At 47.7% G+C, this 16,930-nt stretch overlaps 1 protein-coding gene across 5 annotated transcripts in view; it reads right to left on the reverse strand.

Moving 5' to 3' along the window:
- AGO1 (argonaute RISC component 1) overlaps positions 1-12,673 on the reverse strand; it is a 47,090-nt gene extending 34,417 nt beyond the window's left edge. For 2 of the 5 annotated variants that reach the window (XM_002811058.5, XM_009252580.4), the window contains exons 1-8: positions 11,727-12,673; positions 6,550-6,733; positions 2,610-2,730; positions 2,001-2,182; positions 1,469-1,605; positions 1,108-1,242; positions 878-965; positions 16-163 (exon numbers count right to left, since the gene is read on the reverse strand). In XM_002811058.5, coding sequence (XP_002811104.1) covers positions 16-163; positions 878-965; positions 1,108-1,242; positions 1,469-1,605; positions 2,001-2,182; positions 2,610-2,730; positions 6,550-6,733; positions 11,727-11,751 — 1,020 coding nt within the window. In that variant the 5' untranslated portion in view covers positions 11,752-12,673. Of the gene's footprint in view, positions 1-15; positions 164-877; positions 966-1,107; positions 1,243-1,468; positions 1,688-2,000; positions 2,183-2,609; positions 2,731-6,549; positions 6,734-8,694; positions 8,805-11,726 lie in introns of those variants that run through there. The other 3 variants (XM_054555294.2, XM_054555295.2, XM_054555298.2) reach the window with 3 other exon arrangements.
- Positions 12,674-16,930: the final 4,257 nt, after the last annotated feature.

The following is a 16,930-nucleotide window of genomic DNA, read 5'->3' on the forward strand; positions in this document are numbered from 1 at the left end:
ACTTGGCAATCTCACCTCTAGGGGAAGGTAGGTATGCTTTTGTTCCTGGCCAACTTGTAGGCAGGGCAGATGGGGATACTTGAGCTGAAGGTTATATTTCTGCTTGAAATACTGTGCCACTGTGCACTCCACAGTCTGTCCACTCTCCAGCTGTAAGGGGAATCTGTTCAGAAGAAGGGAAGGAAGGGGGTGTCATAACCCAGCATTCAGTCCCACTTCTCTAGACCCACAACCATGGAAGCCTCAGACTTTTTCCTTTTTTATTTGGCCCCAATATGATGTGCAGGAAGGAAGTCCCAGACTGCTTCATCCTATCCAACTTCTTTGAGCATTGCCACTCATGGGAAAACAGAACATACAGGGCTCCAAGAGAGAAGCCAAAGGTTTGAAAGGCAAGTTCCACAAAAGTCAGGACACTATCTGACTCATTTATTTCCAATGTTGAGCATAAAGCCTGACACAGAGTAGACACTCATAATAATTAGTATACCCTAAGGTCAAGAATGGGAATGGAATCAATGACAGCTTCCCCAAGGAGCCCAGGAGCCTAGCTTTCTTTTTTCAAGAGAAAGAATAATTTGAGAGAGATTTTAACATTTGCCTAACCCTAACAGGAATCAGAGAACACACTTGCTCTCAAGTAAAGAACCAAAGAGGCAAGGAGATCAAGAAGGTAAAAATGGTAGGGAGAGTATCAACAGATCAGAGAAGGTAGAGAAAGGATGCCAAATTCCTACAGCTTATCTTCAAAAACAGGGCCAGTCCCCAAGGCTCATTCTCAAGGCCAGTGGGGGAGGGAGGGAGGGAAAGATAGTGAGTTTTAAATCTCAGCCCTTCTCCACCAACAAAGTATGACTCAGCACCCCTGCCAACTTACGTCTGATGGCTAGCAGGGCGACGGGTAACATTACACACGCGGTACTTCCTCTTCATCTGTCCACAGTGGGTGACTTCCACCTTCAGGCCTGAGATACACACACTGCTTGTCAGGGCTAAAATAGGTTGCTCACGTGCCCAGGCTTGGTCTCTCCCCTGAGCATACCCCAAGGGGATTTCCTCTTAGGGCTAAAGTGGTGCTTTTCCCTTCCCCTCCTGTTGAGTCCTCACCCTTGATCTCCTTGGTGAAGCGAACGCGCTGAGAGTCCGTGAGGGGCTTGGGCTGCTCATCTATGTTCCTGATGTCCAGCACCTCACACATGAACTCAATCACTGGCTGTGCCTTATAGAAGGCAGTGGCTGAGACTGTGGGGACAGGGTACAGATAGCTCAGCTCAGGTTCTGTCTTCCACAACACATGGAGGCACAGCAATTTATACCCTCTTCCTTAAAGGGCATTGGGATGGGGGAAGGGGGTGCCAGGGCTGTAGGAATTAGACTAGGAGTGTGGTTGCAGAGCTGGGAGGGATGAGGCTGGGAGTGTGGTCACTGGACTTGGGGTGCCCCTGGCTCCATAGCTCTCCCCACTCACCATCAATGTTGAGCATCATCTTCCACATGGCAGGGCGCACAGACTGGTGAAAGCCGAACCAGACCTCGCGCCCACCCCCCAGCGGGTGGTAGTAGCCCTCAGGCGGTGAGAAGAAGGAGCGGCCCACAGGGGTGTACCTGGCAGGGACAGGCAGAGAACTGGTCCCTCGGGCACAGGCCCCCACCCTGTGAGGCATCCTGGGCACGGAGGAGCCCTGGCCTGAAAGGCAGGACACCGGGGCTTTAATGCCAGCTCTGATGCTTTACTAGTTGTATGACTGACCTTGTGCAAGTTTCTACCTTCTCTCTGCCCTGCAGGGACAGAAGGGATGAGGCCCAAAGATATCTAAGAAGTTCAGGGCCAGGGCTTTAAACCATCTAAATATAAATGCACATTTGCCTGGCAAGTGGTAGGGCTTCAAATAATTTTTTTTTTTAATGGCACACCGTGGGACCTTAATATTTGCTCCCCCTCCTCCCCTGACAGCAGTTCTGCCAACACTAGTAGCCCAGATACTAACTACACCCAATACCTCATGGATGCCAGGTGCCTCATGGCCACATCCAGGGCTTGCACAGACTCCAAGGGAACAGGGATCTGGCCGCTGACCAGGGCCTCATGCAGCATTCGCCAGCTCACAATGGCTAGCCACTTGATGGAGACCTTAAAGATTCGATCCTTCCCTTCCCCAGGGATTGTCACCTCAAAGTCGACCTTCAGGAGGGTGAAAGAAAGGGGTGAAGGATTGCCATTGCTCTGCGAGAATGACCCCCAACTTCATGGATTTGCTGAGAACATGTTCTTCAAGTTGATAGGGGCTCATAATGAAAATCCAGAGTAAGTCTAGCCCCTTACGTTCTAGCCACCTTGGCTCAGTGCTTCTGTTCCTCTCAACTACCTCTCAGCCTAGCAGGAAGTCCTTTAGGTCTATTTTAAGTCTAATCTCAATCTGTTTAGGACACGGACAGGCACATGATAGACTAAATAAACATCAGCACCTACCCACCCCTCACCCTAAAACATACTTTCTCAGCACAAAAGATGAAAAGGATCTCTGGATCACCAGACTCCAAAGAGGCTTACATGAGCTTGGTTCTACCCCAGACCCCTGACACAGGCCTAGCCTGACTCCCAACCTTACCCGTTCGTTGCCAATGGGCAGTGCTGTGACAGTGTAAATGTTCTTCTTTCCATCATACACAGGCTTGCGATCACCAAAGATCTGAGGCTTGAAATGCTGGACCATGTATTCCACCACTTCCCTGTGGGGGATAGGAGTGGCCTGTGGAAGCTGAGAGACTACCACCACTTCAAGCTTTTGGAAGTAATTCAAAGTCCAGGCAATGTCCTATCTATTATACTCACTCCTAACATCTACTCTATGAAAGTGCTTCTCAAACTTTAACATTCCTATGAATCACCTGGAGATTTTATTAAAATGTAGCTTCTGATTCAGCAGGTCTAGAGTGAAGCCTGAAATCCCGCATTTCTAGCATGCTCCTAAGTGACACTGCTGGTCCTCAGATCACCAAGGCTGTAATGGACCTGAAAGAGTGGTATGAGTGCCTTCTGAGAAGAGGGGGAGGCTAAAGGGAGAAAAGCTTGACTCCAGGGTCTATCAAGAATCAGGAATAGGGCTAAGTATGGTGGCTCACACCTGTAATCCCAGTACTTTGGGCAGCCAAGGCAGGAGGATCACTTGAGCCTAGGAGCTCAAGGCTAGACTAGGTAACAGAGTGAGACCACATCTTCTACAAAAAAATAAAATGTTTTTAATTAGCTGGGTATGGTGGCATGTGCTTATAATCCCAGTTGCTTGGGAGATTGAGGCAGGAGGATCACCTGAGGCTGGGAGTTTGGGGTTACAGTGAGCTATAATCACACCACTGCACTCTGGCCTGGGGGACACAGTGAGACCCTGTCTCAAAAAAAAAAAAAAAAGAATGGCCAGGTGCAGTGGATCATGCCTATAATCCCAGCACTTTGGGAGGCCAAGGTGGGCAATTCGCTTGAGCTCCCGAGGTTGAGACCAGCCTGGGCAACATGGAGAAACTCCATCTCTACAAAAAATACAAAAATTAGTCAGGCAAGATGGTGTGTGCCTATAGTCCCAGCTACTCAGGAGGCTGAAGTGGGAGGACCACTTGAGCCTGAGAGGCAGAGGTTGCAGTGAGCTGAGATCATGCCACTGCACTCCAGCCTGGGCGATAAAGCGAGACTCCATCTCAAAAAAAATAAAAAATAAAAAATAAATTAAAACAAAACAAAACAAAAAAATCAGGAACAGAATCTAGGCTGCTCCAATCTAATCCCAGATCTCTAATCCCAGATCTGATAAGCAAAAAAGGTAGAAGAGATGTGAACTGGAATAAGAATAAGCTGTGGTAGAAAAATCTCATCTCTTCCATCTCTCTGAAGCACTTAGTCTCACCACCCTATTTTTTCTCCATTACCATCTCTTACTTCCTGACCTCTGAAACTTAGACCCCAGGGTGTCCATTATTCCTTCAAAATTCCAGTTTATCTAACCAACTGACCTTCACACTTTCTAAATCAAAGTTCTTGAATACTACTGGATAACTCAAAATAGTACATTAGAAGCAACTGTGATCATATGGTTTCAATCCCAATTAGGCTTCAGTGCTGCCTAGCAATCTTTTTCATGTCCCTGATTACTTCTATCCCTCCTACACTATGTAGACTATGTAGAACTTTCTTCACTAGCCTCTAACTCCAGAACCCATATTTGTCTCCTATCAGGAAGCAGTTCTAATATTGAAAAAGGCAGAGGATAGTATGCAAGGCCACTCTCGAGTTTCCAGACATATACACAAACATATTTATATGTGTGTGCGTCAATTTTTCTCCTTTCTTCTTATACTCAAAATGCCCCTTCCATACGTTATTTTTAAACATACGAAAATATATTCAACTTCACTTATTAGAAAAATACAATTTAAAATTAGACCAAGATAAAAATGCCAAAGATCAAAAAAATCTGAAATATTAGATTGGTGCAGGTATAGGAAGAGACACTCTGATGCCTTATTGATGGGAGTATAAGTTGATACAACTTACCTTTAAAAACAAGTTGCAATATCTGAAAACTCTGAAATGTATTAGGCCAACAGTCCCACTCCTAGCAATTTATCCTACAAATACACTCACATTTGAGTGCAAAAATGAATCTATATATAATAATATTCAACCGTTTCATTTTTGTAGCAGAATTTAGACTCAAATGTTCCTCAATAGATTTATTACATAAGTTATATTACAGCCACTCAACCTATGCAAAAGAATGAGGCAGATCCATATGTGCTGGTATGTAATATCTTCAAAAATATATTGTTAAGTGGAAAAATGCAAAATACAGAACAAGGTATAAAGAACCCTATGTTTTGGGTGTTTAAAAATGTTATATGTGCATATATGCCTGTATATATGTAGAAAAGTATCTGGAAGCATATTCAAGAATGGTAACAACTGGCCAGGCATGATGGGTCATGCCTGTAATCCCAGCACTTTGGAAGGCTGAGGCAGGCAGACTGCTTGAAGTCAGGAGTTTGAGACCAGCCTGGCCAACATAGTGAAACCCTGTCTCTACTAAAAACACAAAAATTAGCCAGGCGTGGTGGTGGGTGCCTGTAATCCCAGCTACTAGGGAGGCTGAGGTAGAAGAATCGCTTGAATCCAGGAGGCAGAGGTTGCAGTGAGCCGAGATTACGCCACTGCACTCTGGCCTGGATGACAGAGTGAAACTCCGTCTCAAAAAAAAAAAAAATGGTAACAATTGGTCAGGCATGGTGGCTCATGCCTGTAATCCCAGTACTTTGGGAGGCCTAGGTAGACAGATCACTTGAGGTCAGGAGTTTGAGACCAGCCTGGTCAACATGGTGAAACCCTGTCCCTACTAAAATTACCAAAAAATTAGCTGGGTGTGGTGGGGGGCACCTGTAGTCCCAGCTACTCAGGAGGCTGAGGCAGAAGAATCGTTTGCCTGTCATCCCAGCTACTCGGGAGGCAGAGGCACGAGAATTGCCTGAACCTAGGAGGCAGAGGGTGCAGTGATCTGAGATGGCGCCACTGCACTCCAGCCTGGGCGACAGAGGGAGACTCTGTCTCAAAAAAAAAAAAAAAAAAAAAGGTAACAATTAATGGTACTGGGAGACTAGAGACCAGGATAGTAAGGAGACATTTTTCACTATTATTCTTTTTGTAATATTTGAATTTTTTAATATTATACATATAGTTTTCAAATAATAAAATTAATTAAAGAAATATCACAGAGGCTGGGCACAGTGGCTCACGCCTGTAATCCCAGCACTTTTGCGAGGCCAAAGTGGGCAGGTCACCTAGGGTCAGGAGTTAGAGATCAGCCTGGGCAACGTGGTGAAACTCCGTCTCTACTAAAAATACAAAAAAATTAGCCGGGCATGGTGGCAGATGCCCGTAATCCCAGTTACTCAGGAGGCTGAGCCAGGAGAATCGCTTAAACCTGGGAGACGGAGGTTGCAGTGAGCTCAGATCACACCATTGCACTCCAGCCTGGGCAATAAGAGCAAAACTCCCTCTCAAAAAAAAAAAAAAAAAAAAGGAAATATCACTTCCTCTAAATAAGGCTAATTCCTCCAACTGTGCATCCTACAATGTCCTTCTGCCTCATCAAGGACATCCCATTCATTTCTCCCCTCTGTCCCATACCTTTAACTTCTCCCTCTTTACTAGCTCCTTCTCCTTAATCTGTAAACATACCCATATCTCATTCTTTAAAACTCTTTATTCATTCAACTAATATTGAAATGTAGTAGGCACTGTACTTATTTCTTAACTCAATGTACTTAGATTAACTATCTCAACTACTTTCTGCTGAAATTGCTCTGGCAAAAGCCACTAATAATCTTCCAATAGCGAAGTCCAATTGGACTATTTTTCAGCATTTACCCTACTTGGCATCTCCCGCTCAAAAACTTGCTTAGATTTGGTGATACTACCCTCTACTGGTTTTTCTTTTACCTTTCTGGCCCCTCTTTCAAGGTTGGTGTCTTTCAGATTTGGTGGCTCAGGTGTGCATCACTTACCGGTTGACTCTACGGGGACACTTATCCGGCTTGATGTCCACCTCGTAGTGGTACACGTCGATCTTAGGGATGTCCACCTCAAAGTAATTGGCCAGGAGCTTGATTGGTTTCCCCACAGTGCCAATGCCAGGCCGGCGAGGTGCCTGGAACACCTGCTGCAGGGGGGGCAGGTAAGCGCCCGCAGCTACAAGACAAAGAGGCTGGTGAGGGTAAAGTCTGGCAATCTCCTAACTACTCTTATCAGAGAAGGAACAAGGCCTCCCAGAACAGGAACACGAGAGTACAGAGAATGCCTCTTTCCTGCTACCCAACCCAGCCAAGGGCTTCCAGGGGATATCTCAAGCTCCTCTGTGTTTTTTTTTTTTCTTTTTTAATCTCTCTCCAGTTAGGAAAATTATCCTTATCATCTATTTTTAATTCATTAAGTTAATATATAATAAGTTCCTATTGCATGTTAAGCAGAGAGACTAAATCTGGCTCCTAGTAACAAAACCCTTTCTTTCTTCTACTAGAGTAAGACACTTGCCTCCACCAGGTATCTAGCAGATCAAGAATTTCTATTCTCTGCCAGCCAGATGCTCACTCCATTCGTCACCATGCTGAATACAAAATGGCATAACCTTGATGTTCCTTTATAGGTGGGCAGGAAGAAGATCCAGACAAGGCCAGGCTGGGGAGGGCAGGGTCAGTGTTTGAGGCAGGATTAAGGCAACTGAATGGCGAGAGTTGGAGAGAGGGAAAACGAGAAAAGGCTCAAAGGATAGAGTTTGGAGACTAAGGAAAAGAGAAAGGGGGTTGGAAAAGAGGACAGAGCTGGAGGTCACAATAGAAAAAGGCCAGGAGAAAGAGAAGGCTGGAGTCAAGGGGTGGGGCAAAAGAGGTTAGGGTTGGAAGCTCAGGCAGGAAGAAACAAAGCGGCAACTGGGGAGACAATGATAAAAAAAAAAAAAAAAGCTTGAATAAAGAAAGAACTAACGGGTTTGGGAAGAAGAGGTGGCAATTAGAATGCTGGAGAAGAGACATCGGCTCTGCGAAGAACACAAGATTCTCTCCATGCCCCACAGATCCTTCCACACAGAAGGTCCAGACAGCAGCAGAAGAGATCAATTTCAAGACAGAGGAGGCCCTTGGGAAAGGGATAGGGTAGAGCCAGATCCAGCTACTTTACCCTCTTTTGCCAGTCTGGCTGCTGTCTCCAGTCTTATTTTCTAGCTTGGGGGGAAGAGAGAAAAAAAAGGGAATAATATGCTACTATTATTCTTGGCAGTAGAGAACTAGCCCAGGTGGGAGAAGAGAGGGATAAACCAGCCCAGAACCTCCCATTACCAGACTTCTGCTTTCACAGTCAGACAAGCTGGGGGGATGGGGCATATCCTCAGCTGGGGGTCAGGAAGAGGTCAGAACCATTCATGGGAGGGGCAGCTTCCCAGAGCTAAGCTGCTCTGTTTCCCTCTAACCACCTGTCCAAGCCCAGTCCCACTTTTGCAGACAGGGAAATGAAGGCCCAGCCTGGATGGAAAAGGTCTTCAGGACTCAGCTACATGGGGAAGTGAAAACCTATCTACTAGCACCTGGCTGCCTACCTCAGAAAGTGCTGGACAGAAATTGCACACAAGCTCACGGACAGACAGACACACATTCCCATCACACACATCCAAACACACACTTAGACCTTGGCAATTTACACTTACACACGTATCCTTCACTGCCCTAGACTGAGTTCTTCAAAGGCAGGGACTATATCTGCCTTGGTCACTGCTTAATCTCCAGTGTCTGGCACACACACAGGAAGTATTCAACATACTGATATGAAATGAATGAACAAACATATCCACAGACACATCACAAAAACACACAAGCACACACAGCACACAAACACACGAACACCTGCAATTGCCCAGAAACAATTATAAACACTACACAAGACAAACGTGCACGTTTGTGGGTGTAGCCAGTAAGAGACATGCTTTCCCTCCCCAAGTTCTTATATTTCATTCACCTTCTTCCCCTCCCAGACTGAATAATCATTTGGGGCCTTGGGAGAAAGATAACCCCTAGAGCTGGGGGGCTAGTTAGAAATGATGGGGGATGGGACAGACACTCTAGCCTCAAAGCCTTCTCTTCCCCAGAAACCCGACTACATACCACACATAGCCTTAGAGCACCTTCCTCTCCAAAGAGGCTTTGGGAAAACAGGGGAGCCCACACCCCCACTTCATCTCCAAACTAGGAAAGACGGCAGGAAGCAGGAACCTCTCTCCCATTCCATCCCCTTGAAAGCCTAACAACAGCACAGTCTCCTCCCCGCCCCCCTTACCCCAGCTTTTAGTCTGAGAAAGGGAGACACTTCCCTACAGACCCAGACAGGGACAGACGGCCACTTTGTGATGCAGATGAGGGCCCCAGCACAGAGGACAAAGCTTGGGCCTAGGGGGAAAGGGGCGGGGCCCTTCTCTTCAGACAAAAGCAAGGAGGGAGGGGCCCTGAAAAGGACACTCCCCCTCCCCCATCCCCAAGGAGCCCAGAGAAGGAAAAGTAACAGAGCTGAAAACCCTGGCTCAGGATTCCTTTCTTGCAGTTCTGAGGCCCACACACCTCCCAAGGAGCCAGACTGCCTATTCAAAAGACACAAATTCAAGGTTAGGTTAGGTTAGGTTAGCTGGTGGGCAAGCAAAGACTAACAAGCCAATCTCTCCAAAAAGGATCTGTTCCATGTGAGTATACACTTTATTAAATATCCACATACGTGCTTAACCATTTACGTTCACACTTGAATGTGATTTGATTTAATAAACAAACATGTATTCTGTGCCAGGGCCTATACACTAGGCACTTGCTAGTTCTACAAATAAACCAGACACTGCTTCTACCCTCAGGGAGCACCCAATCCACTGTATGTGCTTGGAACACACCTGAGCACAGATGGCAGACCTGGGCATAAGCCCAGTGAGGCTAGCAACAATGCTTTAGTTTTTTGGGGGTTTTTTGTTGTTGTTTTTCACACAACGCTTTAGTTTTGTGTATTATGTCCTCAGGCCACCTTGGGATACCACTGTAACTTCTTACAAGAGAACAGTCCAGGCCTAAGAAGTAGGCAGTTATGGGGTCCCTCAATCTGCAGCTTCCAGACTGAATATCAATTATACCCTTTACTGAGGCAAAGCCTGTTCTATTAGGCTTTCCCCAAGGCTATGGCTGACTCCAAACAGCAGGTTCTAGCTCCTTTCCTAGAAGCTTATTTTTTGTAACAAATTTTTAAAAAGTCAATTTTTCATCACTCCAGAGCCTATTAGGAATTAATCAGGATAAAAATCATTAGTCTAGAATGGGTACCAGCAACCAGCAATCCATGTGGACCTCAATGACCTACCCCACTACTCTAGTTCATGGGTTGTTGGAAATAGTCCCCAGCCCTTGAAAAACAGGAGTTCCTGGGATGGAGACAGGGGCCTGACAGAGAGAAAGTACTCAAGTCAGTTGCTCCCTGCGTTTATCCTTAGGACTACACAGTCTACACAAGGTTGGTTGTTAAGAGAGAAAACAGTCACTAAGTACTTAGAGATTACTAAACGGATAACTTGAGTGAGGTGGTAGGAGCTATTTCCTTGGGAGGGTGGGAGGGAGTTAGGTCTGCTACAAAAAAACAAAATAATTCCACTAGGAAAGTAATGAAGTTCATGTCCCAAATGGAAATTTGATTCCCATCCCCAGACCAAATGTAAGGAAGTGGTGAGAGATGACCTGAAGGATTCCCAGGTCCAGGCTCCTCGTCCCATCACAGGGTAAGACACTTAAGACACAAGAGGTATCACCACCCCACAGCCCATCCTAAGGACTCCAGTTTTCTTGAGGCAATCCTGCCTCAGTTTATCCTCTGTTCCTATGTCTTTTCCTCCTCATTGCCTGCAAATAAGAAGTTAAGGCTATCACCTAGGCCTCACCAGGGTGAAGGCTATTAACTCCCCCATCCTCCAACTTGTTTGTAGGTTTAGATCTTGGCTCTAAAGACAGCCCTGACAGTTTCTGGGGAGTGGGGAGAGGAAAACAGAAAGATATGCAGTGGAAGATAGGAGACATGAAAATATTAAGAAATATTAGAATAAATGTTATAAATGTAGAGTGGAACCTTAACAGACAATTCAATGGAAAATCTTTGGATTGAAAGCACCCATCACTACTCAGTATTGCAGCAGAAACTTGCAAACCAAGCAGACAACTCCTTCCAGGTAGCCCCTGCCCTGTCCTTGATTCCTCCGTAACCAATACCTTTCCTAAGGCCTATCTTCAGGAGGACCCACCCCCAGAACCCATTGCTTGGGTCCCAGTCTTTCCTGTGGCAGAAAAATGCACTTTGGCAGCTTCCCTCAACCCATTCTTAGCAAACTGTGACTGAGGGCCATGTGTAGGAGCCCCTAAAATGGGGGAGGGGACCATAACCATTTGCACTCTGCCAGCATAACCTAAGAGAGAATGCACCCCATCAGCACGCTCCTTTTTCCAAGCCAAACGGGGCGGGGGGGGGGGTGGGGTGGAGAGGTGGGGGTATTCGGACAGCCACGCCCCCACCACGTCGGGCAGCCCCTTCCAGCTGCCACCTCCGCGCATGCTCTGGAGCCTCCGCTCCGACTCCCCAGACCCACGGGGGGCAATCCCGGGACTGGGTCCCCACCCACCGCCCCCTGACCCTCGCCCTCGCCCTCGCGTCAGGCCCGGTGGGGCGGAGCTCACAGTCCAGCTCTGGCGCCTTCTCCCAAGAGACATTAGCCTATTCCAGCCCAGCGGAGCCCCCGCCCCCGGCATGCGGTAGCTCCAGGCCCATCTGTGTCGCCCCCTCCTCTCCTGGACACCTGGAGCCCGTCCCCTGCCACCTGCCGGGCCTCTCCGTAGGCCTCCACGGATGTCTGGGAGTCCTTCCGTGCGTGCAGGCCCTTTTCCCAGATTACTTCCAACCCGCAGGACTGTATACAGCCTCCTTGGACAAACAGCCCCCATCTCAGGGCTCTCTTCACATGGTTCTCCCCCGGAACTGCCACACAGCCTCCTTCAAACTGGGCCCCCATCGTGGGAGAGTCCTTCTCCTCACTCAGGAGCGCTTCCATCACTTGGAAACCACGCTTTTCATGCGGGAGCCCCCAGTCCTTGGAGCATGCACCGTTCCCCCTCCTGGGGGCCCTTACCTGCTCCCGAGGGTCCCGCTTCCATCCCATATACCCGTGCGGAGGTCAGGCGGCCCGGAGACTGTGAAGTCCAGCGTGAGGGGCCTAGGTACCCCGCACTCTCGCTGCTCGGGTTCCCGGGCCGGGCTCGGCTCCCCTACCAAGCCCGGCCGCTCGCGCCGCCGCCCCCGCAGCCTCCGTTGCCGCCGCCTCGGAGCCTGCAGCAGCTCCCACTGCGAGCGCCCGGCCAGCTGCCAGTGCGCAGGCGCGACCGCCGGGCCCAGGGGGCGGACCGGAACGAGTCAAGCGGGGCGCTCCGACGGCAACAAAGGCCAATGGAGAGGGGCGGGGGCACCGGGGACCCAAGGCAGCGGCCCCTGGCGGTCACCCGTCGCCATGCAGGCCGGCGGGAGGGCGCCAGTAGAGGTGCCTTGGAACCGCGCAGTGATATAAGTGGGGCAGGGCGAAGGGACATCCCGCCACAGCAGCCTTCAGCCCTGTGTCTTTTCCCCAAATAGGTCCCTCCAAACCTACACACAGCCCCCGCCTGTCGCACCGAGCTGCGCGCACACATTATGGGAACCCCACCTCATTCCCAGACCCCCTGGCATTCCAGCGCCCAGGGGCCCTGCCTCCCACCTCTCCTCCCAATCACCCTCATCCTTCAAGCCTTGACTGCAAAGCGACTGCCTCCACGAAGTCTTTCTCCGTCCCTAGTCACTGAACTCACTGACGCCACCCCCTCTTCCAGGCCGTGTGCTGGACGCTGAGACCACAGATAAGTAGACCCTGCCTACCCTGGAAGATGTCACAGTTCGAACTTAAGTGTGGCTGCAGAGCTCTATCCGCCGGACCTGGGAAGCACCTGCCTCCACTTTCTCATCTACAGTTCATGCCTGAACTGTCAATCAGCTTCTGCCCTCACCACGTCACTTAAATGACTTTTGGGGTTGAAATCCAAAGGATACTTTTCAATTATTTCTCTGCCTCTACTTCCCTTCTGAGCCTTCTACTTGGCTGCGGCATCTTCTGCAGTCTCCTGTTGCCTAAGTCCTTTTCAGTCTTTCTAAAGGGCCCCTTTTGCTTTTGCCTCATTAACTGTTCACTGTGGTTCCAAACCCAGCTCTCTTCTCATTCCACTCTCCACCTTGAAGGTCTCATCCACTTTTACGGCCCAACTATCCTTCCAAATCTCTGTTTCCAACCATGTCTCAGACTCACATTTCCAAGTGTCTGCTGGACAGCTCCACCTGGATATCCTAACAGCACTTCGAATTTAAGAAGTCCAAACCAAACACTTTATCTTTCACTCACAAACATACTTGCCCTGTGCTTCCTATCTCGGCGAATAGCACCTTCATGTAAGAAATGACAGTTCCTCTATCCCTTGTTCTTTCCATCTATTCAGCTGTTCACCATGTCTTGACATGTTTACCTTCTGAACCGCTCTCACATGATTTGCTGCCATTCTGATGGTTTCTTATGCTGGTGCAGACCCTTATCATATCTTGCTACAAGTATCACAACCACTTCCTTGCTAGTCTCAAAGTTTCTGGGAACTCCCATTCTCCCTCCTATTCGGTCTGGTGCAGTGATAGGCGGGGTAAGAGACCCGGCTCAAACATCACTTTCCCATAAACTCACACAAATTTTTGATCTCTGCTTTACACTAGATGCCATGCAGAGGCTGGGAACTTAAGGGGCGGACCATAACCAGTCCTTACTCATGAGGAGATTAATTTCTGACACTTATACCATGCCTTGCTTCTAGAGGTTCTCAAACAGCAACCATCAGAATCACCTGGAAAGCTTGTTAAAACTTGGATTGGTGGCTGGGCGCAGTGGCTCACGCCTGTAATCCCAGCACTTTGGGACGCCGAGGTAGGTGGATCACCTGAGGTCAGGAGTTCAAGACCAGCCTAGCCAACATGGTGAAGTCTCATCTCTACTAAAAATACAAAAAATTAGCCAGGTGTTGTGGCAGACACCTGTAATCCCAGCTACTCAGGAGGCTAAGGCAGGAAAACAGCTTGAACCAGGGAGGGGGAGGTTGCAGTGAGCTGAGATCACGCCATCGTATTTCAGCCTGGGCAACAAGAGTGAAACTCCGTCTCAAAAAACACCAAAAACCAAAAAACAAAACTTGGATTGGTAAGCCCTGCCTCTAGAGTTTTCAATTCAGTAGGTGTTGGGTGGGACCCAAAAATGTGCATTTCTAACAGGTTTCCAGATAAGGCTGATGATGCTGCCAATCTGTGGACTATGAGAATTACTGCTCTACATAGGAAGTAGAGGTGAAGAACAAAGACTCTGGAGCCAGACTGTCTCGATTTCAATACTGGCCCTGCATTTACTAGACATGTAATAGTAGGCACGTTATTTAACTTCTCCGTGTCTCAATTTCCTCCTTTGTAAAATGGCGGTGGTAATAGTACCTACTTCATTCGGCTGCTGTGAAGATTAAATGAGTTAATACATAAAAACACTTCAGTGGCTGGGCGCAGTGGCTCACGCCTGTCATCTCAGCACTTTGGGAGACCAAGGCGGGCAGATCACCTGAAGTCAGGAGTTCGAGACCAGCCTGGCCAACATGGCGAAACCCCATCTATACTAAAAATACAAAAATTAGCTGAGCATAATGGCACACGCCTGTAGTCCCAGCTCCTCGGGAGGCTGAGGCACAAGAATCGCTTGAACCCGGGAGGCAGAGGTTGCAGTGAGCCGAGATCATGCCACTGCACTCCAGCCTGGGCAACAAAGCAAGACTCCATCTCAAAAAACAAAAAACAAAACGAAACAAAAACACTTTAGAACAGTGCCTAAAAAGAATGCAAGCAAAGTATCAGCTGCTATCATAATCATTACTTGCCTCTCACACTATATCCTTTTTTTGAGACAGGGTCTTACTCTGTTGCCCAGGCTGTAGTGCAGTTGCACAATCTGGACTCTGCAGTCTCCACCTCTCAGGCGCAAGTAATTCTCCCACCTCAGTCTCCCGAGTTGCTGAGACTACAGGCGCATGCCACCACGCCTGACTTTTTATTTATTTATTTACTTACTTATTGTAGAGATGAGGGTCTCGCTATATTGCCCAGGCTGGTCTTGAACTCCTGGGCTCAAGCAATCCCCCTGCCTCAGCCTCCCAAAGACTCTTCTTATGGAATGCTGAGGTCCCAGCTCAGTTACACTAGGGCAAAGGTCCCAGCTCAGTTACACCAGGGCAAAGGTGAGCTACCACACCTGGCTCCACACTATAATCTAAGTTCCTTAAAAACAGGGACAATATCAGATGCATTGCTGTCCTCCTTTAGTGCTTGGCACAAGCTGTGCCTAGAATGATCAGTAAATTTGGGTTTACCTGAATCAACAAGATGGCATCAAAAAGCACTCAGAAAAACTCTCTCAAAAAACTCTCAAAGGTTTCAGGAAGACCTCTGCCCTGATGTAACTGAGCTGGAACCTCAGCATTCCATAAGAAGAGTCTGACTCCCCTATTCTAAATACTCAACCTTATACTTAACTTTGTGCAAAGGCAGTAGTCACTATTCTGACCCATCTCCAAAGCAGCTAGTGAAGTCAAGCCTGGCCCCAGCCTCTCAAAGTCTTTCTGCAGAGTGCACCTATAATCAGGGACTTCACTCTCAGCTAGGCAAAGTGGCAGAGTAAAATGGAAATCCAGACGGTATTTTGCTTTTTTTTTGAGACAGAGTCTCACTCTGTCGCCCAGGCTGGAGTGCAGGGGTGCAATCTTGGGTCACTGCAGCCTCCGCCTCCCAGGTTCAAGCAATTCTCGTGCCTCTGCCGCCCAAGTAGCTGGGGTGACAGGCACATGCCACCACACCCAGCTAATTTTTGTGCCATGTTGGCCAGGCTGGTCTCAAACTCCTGACCTCAGGTGATCTGCCCACCTCAGCCTCCCAAAATGCTGGGATTGCAGGTGTGAGCCACTGCGCCCAGCTGCATTTTAGGTTTTTTTGTTTTTGTTTTTGTTTTTTTGAGACGGAGTTTTGCTCTCATTGTCCAGGCTGGAGTGCAAATGGCACGATCTTGGCTCACAGTAACTTCCGCCTCCCAGGTTCAAGCAATTCTCCTGCCTCAGCTTCCCGAGTAGCTGGGATTACAGGCATGCACCACCACACCTGGCTAATTTTGTATTTTTAGTATAGACGGGGTTTCTCCATGTTGGTCAGGCTGGTCTCAGACTCCCGACCTCAGGTGATCCACCCGCCTCGGCCTCCCAAAGTGCTGGGATTACAGGCATAAGCCACCGTGCTCAGCCCCTGCATTTTACTTTTTTATGCTGATAAACTTCTTTCAGTAATCCCTGATATATGTTCCACCAAACCTATTGGCTCCTTCTGTTTCCATTTCATCCCTGCATCTCAGTCCATAGCTAACTCACACCTAAGGGCCTCTGCTGTGTGGGCCAGAGTCTCCTACCTAGATATCTTCTCTATACGAAGAATTTCCTGGAGCCAATATAATAAGAATGGCCTGAGAAAAGTTTGCATCCCCATCTACGTTTTCCTCTTTTTAATGTTAAAAAAAAAAACAACTGAGGAAAAAAAGAAATCAATGTAGTATAATTAACAGATTAAATAAGTAAAAGGATTCAAAAAAATAAGCAAAAATCTGTAGCATTCACTGCTGGTACCAGTAATAACTAATTAGAAACTATATGATACAATATCCAACTCAAAATTCTTGGAAATAAACTTCATGAGATGTTTGTGGTTTGTATGAGAAAATCTATAAGAACCAATAAGAAGACATACAAAATAACCTGAGTTAAGAAGAGAAAGAGGCCGAGTTTCTGGACGGAAAATAATGCAATAATGTCTATTGGACATTTGCTACTCCAGCCTCCAAGTTCTGAGGATGAGCATCAGGTATCCCTACCCATCCCCATGTAGTGTGCCCCAGAAATTCAAAGCTACAAGGATGTAATTGAGCCAGTCCATACCACTAAGAAGAAACAAATACATATATCAGTGCTGTCCAACAGGAGTATCATATGAGCTAAATATGTAATTTTAGAATTTCTTTTAGCCATGTTATAAAAATTAAAAAGGAGCTGGGCGTGGTGGCTCACACCTGTAATCCCAGCACTGTGGGAGGCCGAGCTGGGAGGATCATGAGATCAGGAGATCGAGACCATCCTGGCTAACAAGTTGAAACCTCATCTCTACTAAAAATACAAAAAAAATTAGCCGGGCATGGTGGTG

This window comes from Pongo abelii, chromosome 1, assembly GCF_028885655.2.
Source record: "Pongo abelii isolate AG06213 chromosome 1, NHGRI_mPonAbe1-v2.0_pri, whole genome shotgun sequence".
In the NCBI taxonomy this organism is placed as follows: domain Eukaryota; kingdom Metazoa; phylum Chordata; class Mammalia; order Primates; family Hominidae; genus Pongo; species Pongo abelii.